This window comes from Procambarus clarkii, chromosome 9 (genome assembly GCF_040958095.1).
Source record: "Procambarus clarkii isolate CNS0578487 chromosome 9, FALCON_Pclarkii_2.0, whole genome shotgun sequence".
Lineage (NCBI taxonomy): Eukaryota > Metazoa > Arthropoda > Malacostraca > Decapoda > Cambaridae > Procambarus > Procambarus clarkii.
In genome coordinates, this window is record NC_091158.1 from 3,468,887 (window position 1) to 3,494,972 (window position 26,086).

Genomic DNA, 26,086 nt, shown 5'->3' on the forward strand with positions numbered 1-26,086 from the left:
TTAAAGAATTCTGATAAAGAAAGAGATCTAGGAGTGGTTCTAGATAGAAAACTATCACCTGAGGACCACATAAAGAATATTGTGCAAGGAGCCTATGCTATGCTTTCTAACTTCAGAATTGCATTTAAATACATGGATGGCGATATACTAAAGAAATTGTTCATGACTTTTGTTAGGCCAAAGCTAGAATATGCAGCTGTTGTGTGGTGCCCATATCTTAAGAAGCACATCAACAAACTGGAAAAGGTGCAAAGACATGCTACTAAGTGGCTCCCAGAACTGAAGGGCAAGAGCTACGAGGAGAGGTTAGAAGCATTAAATATGCCAAAACTAGAAGACAGAAGAAAAAGAGGTGATATGATCACTACATACAAAATAGTTACAGGAATTGATAAAATCGACAGGGAAGACTTCCTGAGACCTGGAATTTCAAGAACAAGAGGTCATAGATTTAAACTAGCTAAACACAGATGCCGAAGAAATATAAGAAAATTCACCTTCGCAAATAGAGTGGTAGACGGTTGGAACAAGTTAAGTGAGAAGGTGGTGGAGGCCAAGACCGTCAGTAGTTTCAAAGCGTTATATGGCAAAGAGTGCTGGGAAGACGGGACACCACGAGCGTAGCTCTCATCCTGTAACTACACTTAGGTAATTACTTAGGTAATTACATGTAGACATGACAGAGCCCAAGAGGCACAGGATCCGATACACCTCACCTCACGATACGGGTGAGGTGAAGCTGGAGGAGGCAGAAGTCACACTGCAGCAAGCTCCTGGAAATATCGAATTACCTAAGTATTGGGAACAGGTTGAGGGCTACAGTGGTGTCCCAGGTTACATAAAGGTTCAGGGAAGAGTAAAAGCAAATAAAATACAATAAACAAGTAAAACTGAGTGAAAATAGCCGAGTGGAAAAGTTTGTTTTGGTCTAGAACAAAATCAAAGATGGCCGCCGCCACCACCCCCACTGAGAATGTAAACACACCATCAGATGATGGTTTCAAAGGATTCTCACCACAAGATATAAGGAAAGGAGGTGTTCTTGGCAGGTTAGAGATAATTGAGGACATGCAAAAGAAGTATGAAGAAAAAGTGCTTAAATTAGAAGAGGACAATGGAGCTCTTTGGAGTGAGCTTTGCACTCTAAAAGGGAGTATGCTTCAACAAGGTAAGATTATTACTGCATTAACAGACAAGGTAACAAATCAGGAGGAGCAAATCAAGGAACTAGTGAAAGAAAATGAGGCATGGAAAGTGAAGTGTGGTGACTTTGAAGAAATAAACAAGAAAATAGACTCATATGGTGAACAACTCCAAGCAAGCCTAAGGGCTAACATAGAGTTAGGTAAGGATCTCCAACTGGAAACTTCACTGACAACTCACATAGAGGAGGTGAATAAAGAACTAGAAAAGTATAAAGAAGAAATAAAAGCGACATATACTGAAGTTGTAAAAGAGAAAGAGACTATCAAAGAAGTGTGTTCGGAAGTCAAAACCAGAAATGACCAACAAGAAGCAGAAATTAGGCAAGCAATTAGGAAAGAACTGGTTACCAACAGTAAACTGGTACAAAACACTGCAGATAGAACTAAGTCCATAATCATTTTTGGATGTTTAGAGAAGGAAATTTCATCTAGGGTGGACCGAGCGGCAGAAGAGATGAAAATCATAGAGAAAATAGTAGGTTTAGGAGAAGGCTCAAAGGAAAATGTCAGTGATTTTAGAAGAATAGGAAAATATGAGAAAGAAAAGAACCGCCCCTTAAGGGTGACGTTTAATGGTGTGAAAAACATGATGGAAGTGCTAAGAAATGCCAGGAAACTGCAGAGTGATGAGGTTGGCAAATCTTGGTCAATAAGACAAGACCTCTCCAAGGAAGACAGAGAAAAGCTGAAAATTAACTTAATTGAGGCAAAACGGCTAAATGGGGATAGAAATGAAGAAGACAGAAATTCTTTTTTTTACAAAGTGACAGGGACTGGAAAGCTTGTGAAATGGTACATAAAAACAAAGCAACAAGATCAGTAGTGGAAGGGGGAGTAAAGAGCAAAGGAAAAGGGAACATGTTCCTGAAAATTGTATATACCAACATGGATGGAGTGAGGTCAAAAACTTTGGAGTTGCAAGATATAATCCAGCTTAGGGTCCCAGATATTGTTGCATTATCAGAAACGAAACTTGAAGGAAATATAATAAATGAAGTCATATTCCCAAGAGGCTACTCAGTTTGGAGACGTGACAGGAAAACTAGGAAGGGAGGAGGAGTGGCTGTACTGGTGAAAAAACACCTGAAGGTAAAAAGAGTTAATATTTGAAAACCCTCGAGATATTGACATAATGGCATTGCAGGTCTGGAATCAGGATGATAACCTGATAATTGTAAATACCTACAGCCCACCAGCAAGCAATACGTGGACAAAGGAAGAACTGGATGACAAACGAGAGGGCCTCATAATGGTCATGAGAGATATTATTGTACAAGCAGATAAAGATAAATCACGACTGTTGATACTGGGGGACTTCAACTTTAGAGCAATAGACTGGGAGGCCTATGAAGCAAGATCGGAGGACTTTTGGACATGCAGATTTGTGAACCTCATTCTGGAGACATTCTTGTATCAACACATAAAGCAAGCCACAAGAATGAGGGAAGGAGATATACCGTCAGTACTGGATCTAGTATTCACCAGGAAAGAAGAAGAGATTTTTGACATCCAGTACCTTCCTCCCTTGGGAAAGAGTGATCACGTCCTGTTAGACATTAAATATGCTTTAAGATATCATCTAGAAGAAAATGGGGACATTGAAACAGTTGATAAACTCGATTTAAAGAGAGGCAACTATGGGGAACTTCGAAATTTTTTTAATGAGTGTAATTGGACAGAATTGTTGCTAGGCAGGGAAGTAAATGAAATGTATGCCAAATTTTTAAAACTATACGAGGAAGGCACACAAACATTCATACCAAAACAGAGATGCAGGACCAGAAAACAGGATTGGTTCGACAGAAATTGTGAGAGGGCAAGAGACCAAAAGACACAAAAATGGAATCAGTATAGGAAGAGGCCAAACCCCCAAACATACCAGCGATACAAAGATGCGAGAAACAATTATACAGCAGTAAGGAGAGAGGCAGAAAGAAATTTTGAAAAAGGGATAGCAGATAAATGTAAAACAGAACCGGGCCTATTCTACAAATTCATAAACAACAAATTGCAGGTAAAGGATAATATCCAGAGGTTGAAAATGGGAAACAGAGTCACGGAAAATGAAAAGGAAATGTGTGAAACATTAAATGAAAAGTTCCAAAGTGTGTTTGTACAAAATGAAATCTTCAGAGAACCAGACACAATAAGAATTCCAGAGAACAACATAGAGCGGATAGAGGTGTCTAGAGATGAAGTGGAAAATATGCTAAAGGAGCTCGGGAGGAACAAAGCAGCTGGCCCAGATGGCGTTTCACCATGGGTTCTGAGAGAATGTGCATCTGAGCTCAGCATTCCACTTCACCTGATCTTTCAGGCATCCCTGTGTACAGGAATCGTAGCAGACGTGTGGAAACAGGCTAACATAGTTCCAATCTACAAAAGTGGCAGCAGGGAAGACCCCCTCAATTATAGACCTGTATCATTGACAAGTGTAATAGTGAAAGTATTGGAAAAGCTAATCAAAACTAAATGGGTAGAACACCTGGAGAGAAATGATATAATATCAGACAGACAGTATGGTTTTCGATCAGGAAGATCCTGTGTATCGAATTTACTCAGTTTCTATGATCGAGCCACAGAGATATTACAGGAAAGAGATGGCTGGGTTGACTGCATCTATCTGGACCTAAAAAAGGCTTTCGACAGAGTTCCACATAAGAGGTTGTTCTGGAAACTGGAAAATATTGGAGGGGTGACAGGTAAGCTTCTATCATGGTTGAAAAATTTTCTGACTGATAGAAAAATGAGGGCAGGAATCAGAGGCATTGTATCGGAATGGAGAAATGTCACAAGTGGAGTACCACAGGGTTCAGTTCTTGCACCAGTGATGTTTATTGTGTACATAAATGATCTACCAGTTGGTATACAGAATTATATGAACATGTTTGCTGATGATGCTAAGATAATAGGAAGGATAAGAAATTTAGATGATTGTCATGCCCTTCAAGAAGACCTGGACAAAATAAGTATATGGAGCACTACTTGGCAAATAGAATTTAATGTTAATAAATGTCATGTTATGGAATGTGGAATAGGAGAACATAGACCCCACACAACCTATATATTATGTGAGAAATCTTTAAAGAATTCTGATAAAGAAAGAGATCTAGGAGTGGTTCTAGATAGAAAACTATCACCTGAGGACCACATAAAGAATATTGTGCAAGGAGCCTATGCAATGCTTTCTAACTTCAGAATTGCATTTAAATACATGGATGGCGATATACTAAAGAAATTGTTCATGACTTTTGTTAGGCCAAAGCTAGAATATGCAGCTGTTGTGTGGTGCCCATATCTTAAGAAGCACATCAACAAACTGGAAAAGGTGCAAAGACATGCTACTAAGTGGCTCCCAGAACTGAAGGGCAAGAGCTACGATGAGAGGTTACAGGCATTAAATATGCCAAAACTAGAAGACAGAAGAAAAAGAGGTGATATGATCACTACGTACAAAATAGTAACAGGAATTGATAAAATCGACATGGAAGACTTCCTGAGACCTGGAACTTCAAGAACAAGAGGTCATAGATTTAAACTAGCTAAACACAGATGCCGAAGAAATATAAGAAAATTCACCTTCGCAAATAGAGTGGTAGACGGTTGGAACAAGTTAAGTGAGAAGGTGGTGGAGGCCAAGACCGTCAGTAGTTTCAAAGCGTTATATGACAAAGAGTGCTGGGAAGACGGGACACCACGAGCGTAGCTCTCATCCTGTAACTACACTTAGGTAATTACACTTAGGTAATTACCTGTTGATGGACGGTCGAGAGGCAGGACCAAGGAGCTAGAGCTCAACCCCCACAAGCACAACTAGGTGAGGACATATATTGTAAAAGCACAAGCCGCCGACTAGTGGCAGAGAGCACTACACCGGCCAGGCAAAAGGCACAAAACTGCATCAAAAGGCCCACCTCGACAGCAAAACCACAAAGTCCCAGCACAACCACAACAAGTGCCAAGACCCAAAAAGCTCAGTCTGCAAGCCAGGAAGACCCCGGAACCCCAAAAGGCAGAACCGGGTCACACGAGGAAACAAAGTCCCCTGAACCCACAAAAGGGGGCCCAAGAGGAAGAAACCTCCAGAACGAAACCAAGGAACCCAAAGGAACCCAGAATCGAACCAGGGGGAGCCCAAACCACCACATTTGCTGGCGGAGAACACCACTAAAAGGCAAAGCACAGACCCCAGCAGAACGCCCTGGGAAAACGGTCCCAACAGACCGAAAACCGAGGGGCAAGGTGTGGGAGCAAGCATAGCAGCCAGGGGCACTGAGCCTAAACCCATAGGCTCAGACCCAAAATCAACACCCAAACGTTCCCAGAGGAACAGGCAACGGCAAGAAAACACCAGAAAAACAAAGAAACGACAACAGGAGAACAAAAACCCTGAAAATTTTTTGAAAACTCACCAGAGACGCTCGCTCGCACACCCAGACGCATGTAAACAAACCGCAACGCTGCCCTGGTGGCCACGCCGTGAAACCGGCAGACGAAAATGGCCGCCAGCAGGGGCTGTGACTGACGCTAAATACACAAAAACACGCCAGCAAATGTGGGAAGCTAGCAGACTGGAAGGGCGAAAAACGCCGCCCAACAGCAGAAAAACCCCTGAAGGGGCAAAACCGCCCCAGAACTGCTAGCAGGCAACCCCCACAGCCCCGGGAACCAACAACAGAGGCCCCGGGGCAGAGTCGTCCTCCAAGCCCTCCGCCCTTAAAGAAAAGCAAGAGCCCATGGGAAAGGCAACAAGAAAGGGCCGCTGGTAAGACCCAGAAGCCTTGGCAGGAGGCACAGGCTCAAACCTCCGTCCCCCACCCGAACGGGGCAGCCCCCGAAAACCGCCCGAGTCTCTGCCGCAACTAAACCCCGCCCCGACCCCGAAACCCGCAGACGGTCCGGAGCCGGGAACATGGAGAGAAAGGGGCGAGCAGCACCTAACCAAACGGGGCGGCCACGGGGCATACGAGTGGGAAACCAACCTAGCATGTTGCAGCAACCTAACCTAGCTTGCAACATGGATGCCGCCGTACTCTGAACAGTAATAACATCAGGAGAGTACTGGAGAACAAGCAGAGAATCACTCGCAAGACTCCGGGTCAAGGTGTCAGTGACCCAACAGGCAGCATGACGGAGGTAAAATTGGCGACTGTCACCCGGAGACAAGGGAACAGCAACCAACGATCCCGTACAAGACGGGTTGGAACCCGGAAGACACATTCAATGGTCCCCCGAGCCCAGACAGGGGTTTCCAGGGCCCGTAGGGTAACAACTACGGGAAGCCCGGGCAAGGTGTTGCTAACCGGTTAAGAAACCCAAACATAACAAGAGGGTAGATTATAGCACTGAAAACCCCTGAGACGTGTACAAGCACGGGGGCCTAGCAGAGGGCCGCCAAACACTACCAGTGGAACTATAACCACCTTAGGCAGACCCCCACCAGGCAAGAAAATTAAAAACAAAAGAAAAACCCCGCAAAAGTACACCGTCTCCAGAGGCAACAGAAACCGGCCGCCGCTTAGGTGGCAGGCTGCGCAACACCTTGACGCCCTAACCAGCACAATACCAATCCCTACCCAGGGCCAAACAAGGGCCCCAAGCCCCAGCTGGCCCCAAGGGCGAGGCAAATGCCGAGCAGCAAGAACCTCGACGGGAATGGTTCCCGAACGCCCCAGGGAAGATAACCCTGTTACGCAAGGGTAGTACTCACAGGGCGCTTAGGGAAGTCAGCCACTAAGCACATGCAGCCCCGGCACTGATGAAGTACTCCTGGCCACCGCACACCACAACACACGGCAGTGAACGCCACACAAGGCAAACACCGCCTAGGAAACTGAGGCCAGAGAAGCGTCAATCCCGGTTGACATTAGCGAACGAACTGAAGCTTGGCAGCCGGCGCGGTAGGTCCGGGGCTCCCCCCTCCCCCTCCCGGGGTGGGGAGGGCTGCGCGGACGATCGGCGCGGCAGTAAAGTGTGATGTTTGCTTGTTTGCTTGTTTCCTTGGGATTGTAGGGAGTTTTCTACCTCTCTGTTCGGTTTTTGTTGTAGTTTCTTACCATGTGGGGTTTGTTTTGTTACGCCTACCTTTCTGGGTGCCTAACCCCGGTCGATGGCAGATAAGGAAAACCCCCAACCATATGGGGTTTTCCAGGGCCATTGCTCCCTGAAACCTCTCTGAAGGGGCCAGGTTCTGGCGCTGGTCCCTGGTAGGTCTGAACTCCTTAGCTAATGTCCCGGTCTAACATAACATACATTAGCCCGATAAGCTCCAGGGAGCCGTAGGGGCTCCCCACAGAAAAGTCACGAAACGTATAGGGATACCAGCACCAAATAAATAACTACGAAGATGACTTGCCGTGGGCGCCCATCAGCAACAAAATGTTTTTACTCTTGGGATTGTAATCACCTCCACACTTGTTCTACAGCGTTAATTTTGGTATCAGTGGACTCGCAATGAAATTCCCAACACGGTGATATGAATATAAGCGTAGAATAATGATGCGGCTCGCCCGCAAGAGTGTGGGAAGTGGTGAAATTGTTACCCGGTATCGGTGACGGGACGACGCACGGCGCTTTGAAAGTTTATACTTATTTCACTCTCATGACATTAATTTTCTATGTACGTCATTCATTTTTGTGTCAATGTGTTCGCAATAGAATGTTCTATGTGCCCATAGGTAAAAAATATCAACACAGCGTAAGTTAGAATAGCGCCAAATATAAAACAACGCTGGAACATATCAGTGAGCGTCAAACACACATGAAATGTTTTTACTTTTGTTATGTTTGTCAAGTTTATACTTGTTGCACACAGTTATTTTTGGTTGTATATTGATCGGAATAAAATTCCCTAAACAGACATATGCATATAATACATGATATGGGGGAAGCATTACCAGTATAAACGGCTAAAGTCACCCACCTGCAACCCGTTTGGGACAAAATACCATTTGATCGAAGTTATCCACTCCTTTCATGAACTTATTGTACCATGCAGCCTAGTGGTGAGAAAGAGAGCCTCATAGCGCGCAGTTTGAAACAAACCCAAAGTAAATCAGATAAAAATTGAATTTTATACAAATATTTTAAAAGAGGACTCAACTTTATGTCCACTATGCGTTAGCGTTAGACGAAACGGGACGCGCCGATGCGTCCGGATAGCGCGAAAGTGTTAAGATTGTTTGCATTGTTACTTTTGGGTTCCTCCTTTTTTTAAGTAGTTGCTTTGTTTTGTGGTGCTTATGTTTTCTTTAGAGGTTTTACTCACTAATGGGTATATATTTGGTCCCCAAGGTTCAGTACCTTTTTTCCCTTAGAATGAGCCTGATTCTGGTCTTGGATTCCCAATGGAAAGGATGGGTTTGAGAGGCCTGATGCTTCTTCCCAAGACATGGCTTAACCCTTAAACTGCGCATGGCGTATATATACGCCCAGAGTAACATGTCCCATGGTGCGCATGGCGTATATATACGCCATAGGGTGCCAGGCCTGATTCAAATGGCCCGCGGCTACACGGGGTTCACAGTAGCTTCCTCAGGGCTCTTGTAAACAGATGCCATTTTGAAAAAAAATCGTGGGCAATATTCTCAGGTGTGAGAGGCACAGTACTGTTGGAGCAACCAAGGCCGGCGCACGCAGCATGAGCGAACAGCATTGATGTTCAGCTTGTGACCACAGCATCGCCGAAAAATGTCAAAATAAATATATAATTGTTATTATTTAGCGATGACAATATTACAGATGACCAATGACTGTGATATAAATAACCAGGGTTGTGATAATAGCAGGATTGTTGTAATAATTAGCGCTGTGGGAGGAGTGATGCTGAGAGACGGAGGGAGACAGCATCGTTTACTAACTGTGTAATTACCTAAGTGTAATTACCTAAGTGTAGTTACAGGATGAGAGCTACGCTCGTGGTGTCCCGTCTTCCCAGCACTCTTTGTCATATAACGCTTTGAAACTACTGACGGTCTTGGCCTCCACCACCTTCTCACTTAACTTGTTCCAACCGTCTACCACTCTATTTGCGAAGGTGAATTTTCTTATATTTCTTCGGCATCTGTGTTTAGCTAGTTTAAATCTATGACCTCTTGTTCTTGAAATTCCAGGTCTCAGGAAGTCTTCCCTGTCGATTTTATCAATTCCTGTAACTATTTTGTATGTAGTGATCATATCACCTCTTTTTCTTCTGTCTTCTAGTTTTGGCATATTTAATGCTTCTAACCTCTCCTCGTAGCTCTTGCCCTTCAGTTCTGGGAGCCACTTAGTAGCATGTCTTTGCACCTTTTCCAGTTTGTTGATGTGCTTCTTAAGATATGGGCACCACACAACAGCTGCATATTCTAGCTTTGGCCTAACAAAAGTCATGAACAATTTCTTTAGTATATCGCCATCCATGTATTTAAATGCAATTCTGAAGTTAGAAAGCATAGCATAGGCTCCTTGCACAATATTCTTTATGTGGTCCTCAGGTGATAGTTTTCTATCTAGAACCACTCCTAGATCTCTTTCTTTATCAGAATTCTTTAAAGATTTCTCACATAATATATAGGTTGTGTGGGGTCTATGTTCTCCTATTCCACATTCCATAACATGACATTTATTAACATTAAATTCCATTTGCCAAGTGGTGCTCCATATACTTATTTTGTCCAGGTCTTCTTGAAGGGCATGACAGTCATCTAAATTTCTTATCCTTCCTATTATCTTAGCATCATCAGCAAACATGTTCATATAATTCTGTATACCAACTGGTAGATCATTTATGTACACAATAAACATCACTGGTGCAAGAACTGAGCCCTGTGGTACTCCACTTGTGACATTTCTCCATTCTGATACATTGCCTCTGATTACTGCCCTCATTTTTCTATCAGTCAGAAAATTTTTCATCCATGATAGAAGCTTACCTGTCACCCCTCCAATATTTTCCAGTTTCCAGAACAACCTCTTATGTGGAACTCTGTCGAAAGCCTTTTTTAGGTCCAGATAGATGCAGTCAACCCAACCATCTCTTTCCTGTAATATCTCTGTGGCTCGATCATAGAAACTGAGTAAATTCGATACACAGGATCTTCCAGATCGAAAACCATACTGTCTGTCTGATATTATATCATTTCTCTCTAGGTGTTCTACCCATTTAGTTTTGATTAGTTTTTCCAATACTTTCACTATTACACTTGTCAATGATACAGGTCTATAATTGAGGGGGTCTTCCCTGCTGCCACTTTTGTAGATTGGAACTATGTTAGCCTGTTTCCACCCGTCTGCTACGATTCCTGTACACAGGGATGCCTGAAAGATCAGGTGAAGTGGAATGCTGAGCTCAGATGCACATTCTCTCAGAACCCATGGTGAAACGCCATCTGGGCCAGCTGCTTTGTTCTTACCGAGCTCCTTGAGCATTTTTTCCACTTCGTCTCTAGACACCTCTATGTGTTCTATGTTGTTCTCTGGAATTCTTATTGTATCTGGTTCCCTAAAGATTTCATTTTGTACAAACACACTTTGGAACTTTTCGTTTAGTGTTTCACACATTTCCTTTTCATCTTCCGTGAATCTATTTCCCATTTTCAACCTCTGAATATTATCCTTTACCTGCAATTTGTTGTTTATGAATTTATAGAATAGACCTGGTTCTGTTTTACATTTGTCCGCAATCCCTTTTTCAAAAGTGGCCACCTGTTATTGTTTGCATTCACCATACCAGGTCAGTGGTTCTCTATGGTGAACACAAATGTAGATACTTATATATAATGTGTGTATTAGTGTAATAACAGCAAAAGGATTATGCTGGGAGGAGCCATATGGGTGACGGAGGTGACGTCGTCTGCACGGTTTGTCTAGCTGTTTAGAGGGAGGCCACTATGCTCTTTGGGCGCACTACAAGCTTAGGTGTACAGTTACGGTGCATAAAACATGTAGATGTTTATATATAATATGTGTATATAGGGTAATAACACTGCAAAAGGTATTGTTGGGGGAGAAAGTTTAGTGCGTGTGACCTTGAAAGAGTGAGGGAGCCACCATCTGTGTATAGCGACGACTCTTAGTGCCTGAACTAACTATATCAGCTTAGCTGTACAGTTGTGGTGAACAAAATATAAACATACTTATATATAACGTCTGTATATAGTGTAATAACACCACAACTGGTATTGTTGGGGGAGAAAGTTTAGTGAGTGTGACCTTGAATGAGTGAGGGAGCCGCCATCTGTGTATAGCGACGACTCTTAGTGCCTGAACTAACTATATCAGCTTAGCTGTACAGTTGTGGTGAACAAAATATACACATACTTATATATAACGTCTGTATTTAGTGTAATAACACCACAAATGGTATTGTTGGGGGAGAAAGTTTAGTGCGTGTGTTGAGTGAGTGGCAGCGAGTGGCTGGCTGGTGTGTGGCGGTAACTCCTCGTTGCTTTTCGACTCTCAATACCAACTTAGTGGTTCGTTATGGTGGCCAAAACATGCCAATACTTATATATAACCTGTGTATAGAGTGTAATAGCAGCAAAACTATTTGTTCATTGTTTTATAAACATAATAATTGAATCACTAATATGCACATCATACTTTTGAGTATAGCGATTATTAACCACTTTTATTATATAAATATATTACAATACACACTATTGAATAATATTACTGCAAAAAAACTAAGAAAAAATCAATCGGAGACATTGAAACAATTAGGTAATAATATCTTTGTGGCAACTCCCATCTGTCAACACGGGTGACGCTGACCGGGTCTGACGACCGCTCTGTCAACGCCCACTTTTTGCCAGACTTCCTCGGTCAATTGCGCCCAAAATATGTCACCTACGATTTTTTTTTTATTTTTTCCGTGCTCAGGGGACACAAATTAACATGTTTAGAAGACGAAAACAAATTTTTGATTTTTTTTTTCTTGCGCACAGGGGTGTAAATGTCCCAAGGACCCCTGAGCAGTGTAAGGGTTAACCAGAACTTTGTATTGGGAGCTGCTGAGAACACTAGATTTTGACTGGGGTGTAAGAACTAGATATACTCAAACATATGTGAACTGAGTCTTCATGTTCATTAAGTGCAGGTGCCTGCATACACTTTGTAAGCAGGGTGGGGAAGGGAATAAGCACTTATTTTCTAAAGCACTGAAAATTATTTGAATCTACTGTATATACTGTATATAATGTCTATTACAGACAGAATCAGAAGATGCCACGGAATCACCAGGCGAAACATCAGTGGACACGCTAACTGAGAGGACAGAATCTTCAAAAGATGCAGTGAGTGAAACTGTCCCTGAGGAATTCAGCACTGAGAAGGAGATGATGTATGAAGAACGAGATGAAGGTTCATCCTCTGGAAGCTTATCAGATGAAAGTGTTTCAACAGAAACAGCTGTAAGTTTTGCCCTTGATAAAGATTGTGTTTTATCACTGAAATGAATGCCAAGATTAAATAGGTCTAAAATTAAATTATTATTTCTAGGGGAGCCCCTTGTGGTTCCCTGAAGCTATTATCTATGATGTAGGTGCCATCAGTCGTAGAGTTCTCTGGCCTTCTGAGGACCCAGTGCCAGAACCTGGTTCCCTCATAGAGGTGCAGGGAGCTGTGGCATTTATACATTAAGTTTTAATTTATACCCCCACCAAGGAACGCATCCATAAAGTCAGAGAGACAAAACAAATAATAATAATAAAACAAACCACATCTGACTTCCTTCAAGACCTGCAGAATTGAAAATGGCCATAGAACTTCCAAAACTATGTAGACAAACTATAATTTTTTTTTTTTAGAAATCTAGCACCTACTCATTCATCCAACTATCCCCCATGCTTAGGGAAAGGAAGAGGCTGGCCACAGCTCGCAGGCTTCTCCACCATTTGTTCTCCTCTGATGTTTACCAGTACTGGGTCTGCCACAGTTGCTCTGGCCCCAGTGTTTTTTCTAGGGTGTTCTTTTGCCTTGGTGGCTGTTCCTTGCATATTTGTGTGCAAGGACCAGGAGTTTAGTGCACTTGGAGCTGCATGTGCTGAGGATTTCCTTCTCTGTGCACTCCCTAGCCCTGCCCCTGCACTGCCAGGGTTTTCTTCCCTGGAGTGTTTGGGAGATGCTCCTTTAGAAGTCTGCCTCACTTGAGGTAGCCTTCACCTTGAGGCAAGTCTGGTGTCTTTGTCTTATGTATTTTCCCAGGGTTGGAGTGTCTTGGCTGGTGGGGTGCACTGGTTTTACGTGTCATCCGCTTCAGTATACCAAAGTAGATTTTCCCAGTCATTTTAAGTAGGCTGGGTTAATTTATGTGGCTCTTATAACAGGACTGACAAAGTGTCCCTGTCTCTAGGTGCGCTATTTGGATTGTAACCTTCAGGCCTAGGTAATTCTCTGCAGTCTTGGTGGCCATGAATATTTTCCCTGAGCCCACTTTTGCTTCACTCGAGTTTTGAGGGTGCATGTTGTCAATGCCATGTTCATTCATTTTGCCGTCTCCATGTTGCTTGTTGGGTCAATAACACCTTTGACCCTAAGTCGTGCGAGGAATATACCCATTGTATTCTCTCCTTACCACCCCTCTTGATGATGCTCAGACATATCAGATAGTGACTGCTCTTTGTGTGAGGTCTTGTGTGTTACAGTTGTCAAGGTTGTGTGCCGAATTGGATGACCCAAAGTTGTCCAGCTAGGTTTTATGGGCCTGGATTTAGGGATGTTGGTCAACTTTCGGGTTGGGTTCGTATCCTGGCCGGGGAGGATTTACTGGGCGCAATTCCTTAACTGTAGCCTCTGTTTAACGCAACAGTAAAATGTGTACTTGGATGAAAAAACGGTTCTTCGCGGCAGGGGATCGTATTCCAGGGACCTTAGGATTAACCACTGCACTGCGCAAAGCGCCTTTAGGCGCTCAGAGAGTTGTGCATTTTGTTTTTTAATTTGGCTATATATTAATGTTTTTTAATGTTTTCATCACTATTTGTGTTTTGAAATGTAAATAGTTGACTTTGGAAACATTTTGACATTAAATTTACCTGAACATTTGTAAAAATAACAAAAATATGTCCTTGACAATTGCACCAAGACGTTTTTGCCGAAAATAGGTGAGCAGTGCAAGGGTTAAGGACTTGCCCGAAACGCTACGCGTACTAGTGGCTGTACAAGAATGTAACAACTCTTGTATATATCTCAAAAAAAAAAAAAAAAAAAAAAACTCATCCTTGCCCGCCAAACACACACCGAAACTACGACGTTGGTACAACGTTCGAACAAGTTTTAACACTTCCTAACCAGTTATAACAACCAATATAGCAAGTTGTAACAACGTTCTAATACGTCATAAACACGTTAAGCCAAGATGTAACAGCTTTATTACAAGTTGTAACAAGCGGAAAATAGAGACAGTTTCGGTTTGTGTTTCCAGGGTTGGCTCCATCTGCACCTTCTCTTTTTTCTGTGTCAGGTGTTGTGTGTTCTTCCTTTGGTTCTTTCTTCCTTGATTTCAACCCCAAAATATCTGAGGGTTTCAGGTTCAGGGCAGGGTTTGGCTTGAGATGTGGCTTGGCCTTCTCCGGGGATTGCCCCCCCTTCTAATTTGTGCACATAGGCACTTGAGCCTTTTGGTCCTGCCAAAGCTTTAGGATCTTCTTCCCAGCCAGCCCCTTCTATTGAATCTTCTTCCCTGGGCTCCACCTGTCTTTTTGGGTAGTGGGCATGGACAATGGTTTTTGACCTGGGGCCTTTGACTGTAGTTTCTGGGGCATTGGGGGAGTCTGAACTGCCCCATGGTTCCCCTTTAACACTTTGTGGTTCTCACTCCTTCTGCAGAAAGTGTTCATTTGCTGGGGAGGAGTTTTCATATCCCCACTTCCTGTATGTATTGAGTGCAGCTTTTCCCAAGGTTTGCTTCCAGGTTTCCTTTGGATAAGCCGTGGGGTGTCCTTCCAGAGGTTCTCCCTTCAGAGGCTTGTGAGGCATTTTTGACATAGCTCCTGTGTGTCCTAGTTTATGCCTTGCCTATGGACCCGATCTCCTTCGAACTTGGATCTGCTTCTCCCTATTGGATGTGTTACAAGGTTTCAGAGCTGTCTTGTCTAGCAGACACTCCTTCTTTCTCGCTTGAGGCCTAGCACGGTTTTTGTCAAACCCACTTGCTTGAGTGGTGTGAGGTGTCAAGCATGTTTCAGGTATTGTTGGGAGCTTCTCCTTTGAGCTGTTTAATGTTTGCCAGTTTGCCTTGATCTTCATCGGGATGGGTGTATTCTCTGGCCTCATGCTTACGTTCCTCAGTTGTTGGTGTCAGTTGTGGTGTGACCATCAACGTTTGGGCTGTTGTGCACTTTCTTAACCCCTCAACTGCACGGCTTCCAAATATGGCACCCCCCTAGTGTGCAGGAAATAAATTCTCTGGAAAAAATTCTTTTTTGTTTTGAAAGTGTCAAAAACCCTTCCCTGAGTATGGGTATAGTAACTGAAAGTCGAAATTGTACTTACTTTGGCTGCTATGGGGTCTGTAAGTTGGTGCGCGACGTCATCATTCTCCGTTCGCCCGTGGCGTACGCTCCCGGGGGCCAGTAGGGCGCCCAGGACAGGATGCGCACGTTGCCACGAATATATTTTTGGCCATTTTGCGCAGTTCCAAATACATTCTATTTGTTTTTACATGCCAATCCTATGTATAATGAACATGTACACTATATTTTGGCAGTAGAACATCCGTAGTGTCCGAAGATACTATGTTACGTGCATGACACATGTGTACACATATCCGGCACATATTTCCAATGTATCATGCTAATTTATGTATATATACAATCTATTTACAAACTGTACAGTATCACACACCATAAACACACTCAGAACTCTGCGAGTGTGAGCTGTCACACCCAGCCAGCCAGTCCTCCCTCTCTCCTCCAACATCGTACTCGCCATCACCCCTCCTCCCACCATACTGTTTTTGTTTTCATTACACTATTTACATATGTTATGTATACTTATTTACATGTTTTATTCACCAGAGCTATGCAAGTAAGCCGGTATTGTGTCCAAACAGTACAGTGGCCACCATACACTGCATGAAAAATCACACAGCAGACGACACTACAATTTCGACGTCACCTCCCTCACCAAAATAGCTCCTCTCAACATATTCCTGTTTCCGTTATTACACTGTATACACACATTGTTTATACCCATGTACATATGTGTTCACCATAGCGAACCACTAAGCTAGTATGGTGAGCAAAACAAGAGTAGCTGCCACACACACAGTGAGGCTACCTCAATTACAACACACAGCGCAAATTATCCAATAATTATCACCACACTCTTGCTATTATCACAATCCTGGTCACTAATTCCCGTAAATGAATAATTGACCACAAGTTTATACAAGTGACCAAGGCCATGTGGCATGCACCGTAGAGAGTTCGGATACCTTTGGCTTTGTGGTCTGGCTCCATTTGGACTGTTCCTTTATGGTTCATTGTTTCAATCAGGAGAGGTTTGCTACAATCCCTGCTTCTTTGAAGATGATCTCTTCAGTGACTCTACTTCTGAGTTCTTGAGGTTAGCTCTCCATGCCGTTCATGTTGTGAGTGTCCAACATCCTTACAGATGGTCTGTCTACTCCTTCCTTTCTCCATGGAATGGACCATTGATGCTGCTGCTTTCCTGTGGTTTTTTGAGATGTTTGGGCATCAGGACATGGATATCTTTGCAATGACATGGTCCCTGCATCTTCTCCTACATGCAGCACTATTCCCTGATTGCGACACCCATGCTGTGGATGCCTTTTGGCTGAACTGGTCAAGGTAGGGGTTTCTGTATCTCTTACCCCCCTAGTCTGGCTGTTGCTCCTGGTCCTGAGGGTAGAGCAGCTGGCTGACCCCCTGGCTGCCTCCTTCCTTCCCCCAAAGGAGGGGGGGGGGGGAAGGGGGGGATGAATGAGTGGTGCTAGTTTCACGATATTTTCTGTTGTTTGTCTATGCTGTTTGGGGAATTCTATGCCCATTCTCGAAGCTGCATGTTTCGGTTGTGGCCAGCAAGGATTTTTCTCGACTCGCTGACTATTTGGGTGATTTTCTCAGTAGTGGAATAAATTAAAAACTTAATACATAAATGCCACGACTATCTGCAACTTGATGAGGGATGGGGGGCCCTGGTTCTGTAGAACTCCATGATTGATGGCACCTAGTAAATGGGCACCTGCATCAGAGATAGTAGGTTCAGGGACTCATTGAGTCTCACCCAAAAATTGGTGTTTCATTACATTCACAGCTGAGTTTTTGCTGTTGACTGTAGCATTTATAAAATAGTTTAGGGTATATTAAAAAATCATTAATTTTAAACTTTATAGGATGTGGGTGAAGAAAGTTCCTCAACTGAGGAACTGGGAAGTGGATCTTCAGAGGCTGTTTTAAGTGAAAAAACTTTCCTAGAAAATCGTAAAAAACGATCTCAATCAGAGGTAACAGCAGATACTGTGCTAGGCTGCATAGATGTTCCAATCTTGATACTTGGGTTAAGAACACTCTTAATGCTTTTCTATAGTTGTTAATAGCCTGCTGAATAAAAAAAATTAAATTGGGGTTAGGTGCCTGAAATTATGAGCATGAGCCTATGGAAGTATTTCCAAATCAAACTTAGTGACTGGCATGCTGCACTGTGTTGGAAAAGATATTGAAATCGTGGTCTCAAAATTACTACTACATTTCGTTACTTCACTCAACAGCCACAATGGGCAGACACTCAATAAGCTTCAATAGAGAGTTTAAGCTCAACTTTTTAATAACTTTTTAATCGCTTGTGAACACTTGGCTTAGCATATCATAATTTTGGACACATTGTGATACTGTAAGCATGATGAAACTATCCTGGTAAATGTTCATACCAGGTAGTTTGTTGGCACAGAAAATGTCACTTATATTTTGTTTTGATTTGTCAGTTTGCATTTAGCACAGACCTGATTGACTGGATCATGTTCTAAATGACAGAATATTATCTATTGCATGATTGTCTTGAAACCAACCCATACATTGCTGAAGGAATGGGTAATGTTTGTTTATGGAACCCTAGAGAATTACTAAATACTTTCAAATACTTGTTATTTAAAGGGGACTACAGATTACCAGGAAGAATGTACAATGGGACCTCAGTTGATGAATGCCCCTCTTTACAAATTGTTTGGTTTACGTGTTCATTTTTCTGAGGGAAGCCCCTACGACTCCCCGGAGCTATCCATGGCTGAAATGGATACCCTAACTATTTTACATCAGTCGATGTGGGTGGAGTTCTAGGCCTACCAAGGACCACAAACCAGAACCTGATGCCCCTCGCAGAGGTACGAGGAGCAATGGCCTATAGAAATGCACATGTGATTTGGAGCATTCTATATCTGCCATCGACCAGGACAGGCACCCAGAAAGGTAAGTGCCATAAAACAAACCCCTATTCTGGTTAACAACGAAAATCGTCAAACGAGTGGACAGAACTACCCAAAAGAAAAACAAGCAAATAAGCATGACGTCACACAAGCCGTGCCGCATGTCTGTGCAGTTCCCCCCTCTCCGGGAGAGGGAAGGGGGAGCCCCAGAATCTCGCGCCGGCGATCCTCACCCCAGTTTTTTGGCTGCTGGGATCGTGCATAGTAATGTGGCTCCAGCTCCAGTCTTCTCTCAATGCTGTTAATTATTTTCAGTGCTGCTTTTACAGTGATCATGCAAGCTGGGAGTATTAGTCTCAGGTACTTGGGCCGCATGTGCTTAGGATTACCTTCCCTGAGTGCCCTGTAAGTACCGCCCTAGGGGCCTCAAGCCCCTAGGGCGAGGTGCCCCAAGGACTTCCACAAGTCACCTTGGGTCTACCTCTGTTGGCCTTCTGCTGCTTGGCGTTTGGCCGCCCCGAGTGTTTGGGGGGTTTCCACCCATGTTTGCCTTGGGGTAAGTGGTAGTTATTGCACTGGTGGGGCACAAGGTACTGCGTAGCTAGTTTACACTTTTAACAGTGGCCGGCTCTGTTCTCTTTGGGTACGTTGACCTCTTGCGAGGTTTTTCTTTTACTTTTGTTTTTGCTTGGTGGGGAGGATCTGCCTTGTGTTCTCCCTCCCCCCTTATAGGATCATTTTGTGTGTTGGCACCCCCTGCTTCTCCCTCATGAGTGGACACGTCCCCTGAGTTCAGCTTTTAGCAGTTTTCTTGGTAGTTTGGGGCACAGGTTAGTAGTTCCCTGCCTTGGATAACCCTGAGCAGACCCAGTCTAGGGGGCCCTGGGAAAACTGCGAGGGCACTTGGGGTCCGATGGAGGAAACCCCCTGCTTCCCCTCTCGCTTTGTGCGAGTTTGAGGGTTGCTCTGTCCCCTTGTCTCAGGGCGACACTCATTGTTTTTGCCTCAGTCATGCTGCCTGTTGGGTCGGTGACACATTCGACCCTGAGTCCTGCGAGCTTTGTTGCTTGTTTGTGACTCAATTCACCCAGGCTGATGATGATTTTCTTCGGGTGCAGGCAGCACGTGCGTTGCAGGATAGGTTTAGATTATTGCAATGCGCTCAGGTTGTCGCTTCCCCGGATGCCCCGAGGCTGCCCCACTTTGCTTATCGGTACTTGGACTTGGGGGGTGTTGGTCGCTTCCGCCTTGGTTCCGTCTGCGCCCTCTCGTTCTTCCCCTTCGGTGGTTCATTCAGTCCCCCCCCACCCCTGCTTCCGGCCCCTAAGCATCTGAGGACTTCGGGGCCAGGGCAGGGTTTAAATGTTTCTGAGACTCTGGCAGTTTCGGGGGGGTGTCCATCCGAGGTCGCTGTTGAGGCATTCGAGTCTGTTCCTCCTGCCGTTGCTCCGGGCTCTGACCAGTGGGCCCCATCTCTTCCAGCTCTTTTGGTTGCTCCAGCTTTTTCCTTGTAAGGCCGGGGCTTTGGAGGACGCTCGGTCCTGGGGCTTGGAATGGAGGTTCCCGGGGTTGGGGAGGAGCTGAATTGGGGGCATTGGGCTCCGTTAGATCCCGCCTGGATTTTCCGTCCTTCTGAGCAGGGCCTACTGATGCAAGGAGTGGGGTTTTCTTTTCCTCCCTCTGCGTATGATTTGGACTTGGGTTCTGCTCCTCCCCGGGTTCAGTTCCGTATCCCTGCGGATTCTTTGGTTCCATCTTTCCCGAATTTTTCGGCTTCACGCATCTCGCCACCTGAGGTGCAGTCGGGCATTGTGGCTTACCTCATGCATGACCCGGAGTATGCCTCTATAATGGATCCTCCTTCATTCAGGTTTGCATCGTTGTGTCATTACTGGGTGCGTTATGAGGTTCCGGGGTCGTCCTGGCTAGCAGACTGTCCCTTGTTTTCATTGGATGCTTGGAACTCGTTCTGTCGGACCCGAACGTTTGAGTGGTGAGAGGCGTTGACAGTAGTCCAGGTTTACGTAGGGAAGGGGGGGCAATTTTGTGTATCTTAATGAGTGCCTTTTTGCTCCTGCCCTTTTGCGGGATAGTGATGCGGTTCAGCTAAATGTGCAGGTTCCTTCCCTGTCGGCTGCGGTTGTGGCTGACGACTTAAACGCTCGTGGCTTTTTGGCTTCATTCCTATGTTTCTTTTTCATCCTGGATCTGTCTTCGGATTGGCTTGTGGAGGATGTGGAGGCTCTTGGGGCCGTTCCTGGTTCTGGCACCTTAGTCTCGGCTGCTCGAGTGTCATCTGCTCTTTTGAAGCTGTTTGCGCCAATCCTGCGAGAGGCGTTGCTGCGGTTTTTCGCTACGTGTTTCGCGTATCAACAGGCTGTTCTCGCTTCCTCTTTGGAATCCGCTTGGACCCTGGTTCTTAGTTTGTCTTCCCCTTTTTGTCCTCTGCATTTTGAGGTTTCTGTGGTTGAGCATTATATTCAGGCGGCTTCTTCCACTTGCCGCCCTATGTCTGAATTGTTGGTTCTCCAGGGGGAACTGGGGAGTTCCTTCCCAGGGGGGCCATGCCAGGGCTCGCGATTCCATTCATCGGGGTCGGCCACAGGTGTCGGGTTCGGTGCCGGTGCTGCTGTCTTTGGCAATACCTGTATGTCTTGGGCTGAGATTCAGACGTGGAGTTTTTGGCGGTCGACCAGGGTCCTGGCTGAACGCTACCTCTTGAACGTTCCTGGGCCCAGTCGGGCTTGTGTCGCTTTGGGTCGGCACTTGCAACCCGTTGTCTTGATTTCGAGTTGAGGAGTGGATCACCGACCGTCTCCTGGGTAGGTCCTCCTTCTTTCTTGCTTTGTCTTTGGTGAAGTAGCTCCAGGGAGCCGTAGGGGCTCCCCCAAAAAATCCAGTGTTGAATGCAATGAAACACCATTTTCTAGGTGGGTCTCGGAGGCTCCCCGGCAACCCTCCCTCCCTCCGATCAGCGTTTTTTCTCATTTTTTATATCCAGCCTCAGAACTGGAGTGAAGATCGCCGGTGCGAGGGTCTGGGGCTCCTCTTTTTCCCTCCTGGGGAGGAGGGAGCTGCGCAGAAATGCGGCGCAGCTCGTGTGATAGCTCGTGCGAAGTCATGCTTGTTTGCTCTTTTTCTTTTAGGGAATTTTGTCCACTTGTTTGACGATTTTCATTGTTAACCAGAATAGGGGTTTGTTTTGTGGCACTTACCTTTCTGGGTGCCTGTCCCGGTCGATGGCAGACATAGAATGCTCCCAATCATAAGGGGGTCTCTATAGGCCATTGCTCCTTGTGCCTCTCTAGAGGGGGCCAGGTTCTGGCTCGTTGTCCCTGATAGGCAAGAACTCCATGCATTGACTGATACCAGAAAGTTATACATATCCATTCAGCCTGGATAACTCCGGGGAGCCTCCGGGACTCACCCAGAAAATGGCGTTTCATTACATTCAATGCCGGTTTTTTTGTAACATTCGACTCGGTATATAAGCTTTGCCTCGCTTGGCGATTTTGTTGATACACTTATGGGTCGACTGAGTGCGTGGTTCCTGGTGGCATGGGTGAGGCATGCTTCTGTTTATCAGCGTCTCCCACCTAATGATGATCGCACTTCAATATTTTATTTGGGAGGACAATAGGATAGATGGTGGGGGAAGGGGAGACTGGTGAATGGATGGTGAGGGACTGTATGGATGGATGATGAGGGGACTGTATGGATGGATGGTGAGGGAACTGGATGGAGGGATGTATGGTGAGGAAACTGGATGGAGAGATGTATGGTGAGGGAACTGGATGGAAGGATGAATGGTGAGAAGGACTGCATGGTAGGGGAAACTGGATGGATGGATGGATTTCCTTCCATCCATCTGTATGATGTGTTCTTCAATTCAGATCTCAAGGAGGAAACAGGTCAAAATTTTTAGATGAGAATTCAATATACTGTATTCCTTATAAGCATGGATTCAATATAAATTGAAAAAATTAATCAAGTAGACCACAGAGAACATTTTATAACTTAAAAATAAGAGTAAGACTAAATAGAAATAAAATTAAAGATAATTAAAATATGATATTCTCGTTGTGCATCAAAAAACCAGCATTGAATGTAATGAAACGCCATTTTCTGGTGAGCCCCGGAGGCTCCCTGGAGCTTATCAGGCTAATGTATGTTATATTAGACCGGGACATTAGCTAAGGCGTTCAGACCTACCAGGGGCCAGTGCCAGAACCTGGCCCATTCAGAGAGGTTTCAGGGAGCAATGGCCCTGGAAAACCCCCTTGTCTTTGGGGTTTTCTTTATCTGCCATCAACCGGGGTTAGCACCCAGAAAGGTAGGCATAACAAAACAAACCCCACATGGTAAAAAACTAAAACAAAAAAACAAACAGAGAGGTAGAAACTCTACAATCCCAAGGAAACAAGTAAACAAGCAAACATCACACTTTACTGCCGCGCCGATCATCCGCGCAGCCCTCCCCACCCTGAGAGGGGGAGGGAGGTGCCCCAGACCTACCGCGTCGGCTGCCTAGCATCAGTTCGGAAGCTAAGCTTAAACCAGCGCGAAAAAACCGCCGACCGGTGGGAGGGAGGGTTGCCAGGGAGCCTCCGGGGCTCACACAGAAAATAGCGTTCCATTACATTCAATGCTGGTTTTCTGTGGGGAGCCCCTACGGCTCCCTGGAGCTTCATACCCAAAGAGAAGGAAAAGAAAGGGCTGACCCGGGAGGCAGCCGCCACAAACTCTGCAATGCGAAGCCGAGACATCAGGTTGCAACCTGCGACCCAAGGCAACAAGAACGCACAGAAGCAGACACTCATAAAGAATAGGCGGCCAAGAACCTGTGCGACCCTCAAATCCCTGCACCCGAAATGAGCCCTAGACGTCACCAACACAGCAGCAAAAGCTGCAAACGTCCGAACAGCATGGGCGCAAGGACAGACCGCAGGCTGGAAGACTTAAAAACTCTGCAGATGACTTGGGAGACCCGAGCCCTGAAACAGGGAACGAGGGGAACTGGATCAACCCAAAGCGCATCCCCAGATCCAGTACGCAGGTAACGGCAAAAAAGCGCAACCGGACAACACAGGACGCACCCCCGGCCGAATCAATCAAGCATCAATAACCCAAGAACCCCTCCGGAAAGCAGCTGTCTCAAACATCGCCAGAAGGACGGAGAAAGGCTGCAAATGTACAAACCTTCCACCAGTACCAAAGAGCAGAAACCTGAACCGAAGGGGCTACCACAAACTGAGGAGAAGATAAGGAACCCTGATCAAGGACCAGGATGGCTCAGGCGACGCATAAGCAGGCCGGAGGTGAAACAAAACATGAGAAAGCAGTACAAAACGGGGCAGATGTGACGTATACTTCGAACGCAAGCTGGAGTGGCTCCGCCAGCTGCCGCACAAAACGAGGCAACAGTAAGAAATACCAAAAAACTATAGTCCTGAAAACTCAAGAAAGGACAAGACAACCCGATGCAAAAGAGAAGATGACCTACGAAGAGCAAGAAAAAGTGCATAGAAACACCAGGAATGTCATACTGTCGCCGAGACGAAGCTCGCAGCTGGGAGACCATCAACAAAGCCACCTGATCACCACAGAGATGGTGATACCCGTGTCAAAATACCAGACGCGAAGAGCCGAGGAGAAGGCCGAACCAGTCACGTACAGGACCGGCTTGACCTGCCGAAAGAGGTGGAGCCGCGGGAAAACGCACCGGGTTCGGACACCTATCAAGCAGCGTCTGAAAATAAAGCTGGGCCGGCCACCAAGGGACCATAAGGACTTCTCTCTTGGGAATGGGCTCCAACTGAGCCAGAACTCGAAGCAACAGCTGGACCGGGAGAAAAGGAACAGGTACCCCCACCTCGACCACTCCTGCCAAAAAGGCATCCACTGTGAACGCCTCGCAGGCGGGTAAGGGTGCCACATAGAATTAGCAGCGCCTAGACCACGCCGACTCGAAGACGTCCATGACCAGGAGTCCATACGTCCGGCAGAGTCAACGAAACGAGTCGGAAACGACTCGCCAATCCACAAACAGAGGAATGAACTGAGACAGCTGTCCACCAGGACGCAGGACACACCCCGGACATGAACCTCACGGTTAGCCAAACCCCGAGAATCCAGCAAACGAGACACTCTAAGGGACCTACCCCAAAGGTCAAACACCTAAGAGAAACCCTGTGGTTCCGGCAAAGAACTGCCAGAGAACAGTCCGAAAGGAGCTGAATGGTAAAGCACCGAGTGATCCAAACCCTCCGAAGGGCAAATCAGACAGCCACGAACTCCCGAACTGTGCTGTGAGCCCGACGGATAGACAGACTCCACCATCCCCGGCCGACCTGGTGAGCACTGGTCACAAAGCCCCAGCCGAGAGATGACCTGTCCGTGAACACATCGAGTGAAGGCTTGGGGAGGTGCCAAGGCACGGAACCCCGAAAATCCCAAAGAAGAAGCTGGTGACACAGCACCAACACAAGATCCCCGGAGGAACAAACCCAACGATTGCAAGAGAGACGGCAGGGAGTCTCCGATGGAAACAAACAGACTCCAAAGCCAAACCCAACCCCGCAGGCAGACCAGCACGTTGAAGTTCAGACTCCCGCACAACTGCTCGAGCAACCGCCGAGCAACCCGGGACCCCTTCATGAACAGCCGAAGGCGGGACCACAGCCGCAGCAACACTTCTGGAGGGAAAGAAAAGGAGCGGCCCAAGAGCCCTAAACAAGACCCAGCAAGGTTCGAACCAGGGACGGAAACAAATGGAATGGCCTCCAGATCTCCAGGAAACCAAACCCGGCGATCTGGAAAGAACCACACCCCTGGCGAGCAGACAAGTGGACCGACTGAGAGCCCTCACCAGCCAGTCGTCGAGGTAGGCCAGACACCGAATCCCAAGCACACTCAGACAGGGCACCAAGATCCGGTAAAGATGTGTAAATACACCAAGTGCCAATTACAAAATAGGGAAGGCAACAAAAGCGGTAAGCCTGAAGCCCCACCACCAACTGTGCCAGTCCCGGAAAACTTGAGCGGAACATGCCAAGAATTCATCTGGAGGTCCTGGGCCAGGCACCCGGACCCAACAGAAGCCGGACAGGAGACAACAGTCCTCCGATGAGGGCATAGAATCCAGAGCGCAGACTGAAGAAGTCCAGAAGAACCGCAGATTCGACAGGCCCATGTCTGCATAGAGCAGACGGGAACCCCAGAAGGATGGGGCGGATCGACCACGTCCAATGCACCCACGAAAATGACATGACAAAGCGCAGGAGAAGAAGCCCACCCCGCCAGCTCTGAACTCCCCAAAGGGGGAGAAGCCGTCCACTGCCGCCACCAGAGGGCGAAAGACAACCAAAAGCGCCCACTAACTGTGGGACCATGCGAGAGTCAGCAGAGCAAGCTGCTCCCCCAGCACCCCATCAACAGAGAAGGGAACAGAGCCCCTTCCGAAAGAAAAAGTATACATACACATATATACATATATTATGTATATACACATACACATACT

General features: G+C 45.9%; 1 protein-coding gene across 1 annotated transcript in view; it reads left to right on the forward strand.

The window, feature by feature from the left end:
* LOC123766071 (proteoglycan-like sulfated glycoprotein papilin) overlaps positions 1–26,086 on the forward strand; it is a gene marked incomplete at its 5' end in the record, with an annotated part of 493,143 nt that overhangs the window by 166,184 nt on the left and 300,873 nt on the right. The window contains 2 exon segments of the mRNA XM_069321077.1: positions 12,395–12,595; positions 17,542–17,652. Of these exon segments, the coding sequence (XP_069177178.1) occupies positions 12,395–12,595; positions 17,542–17,652 (312 nt within the window).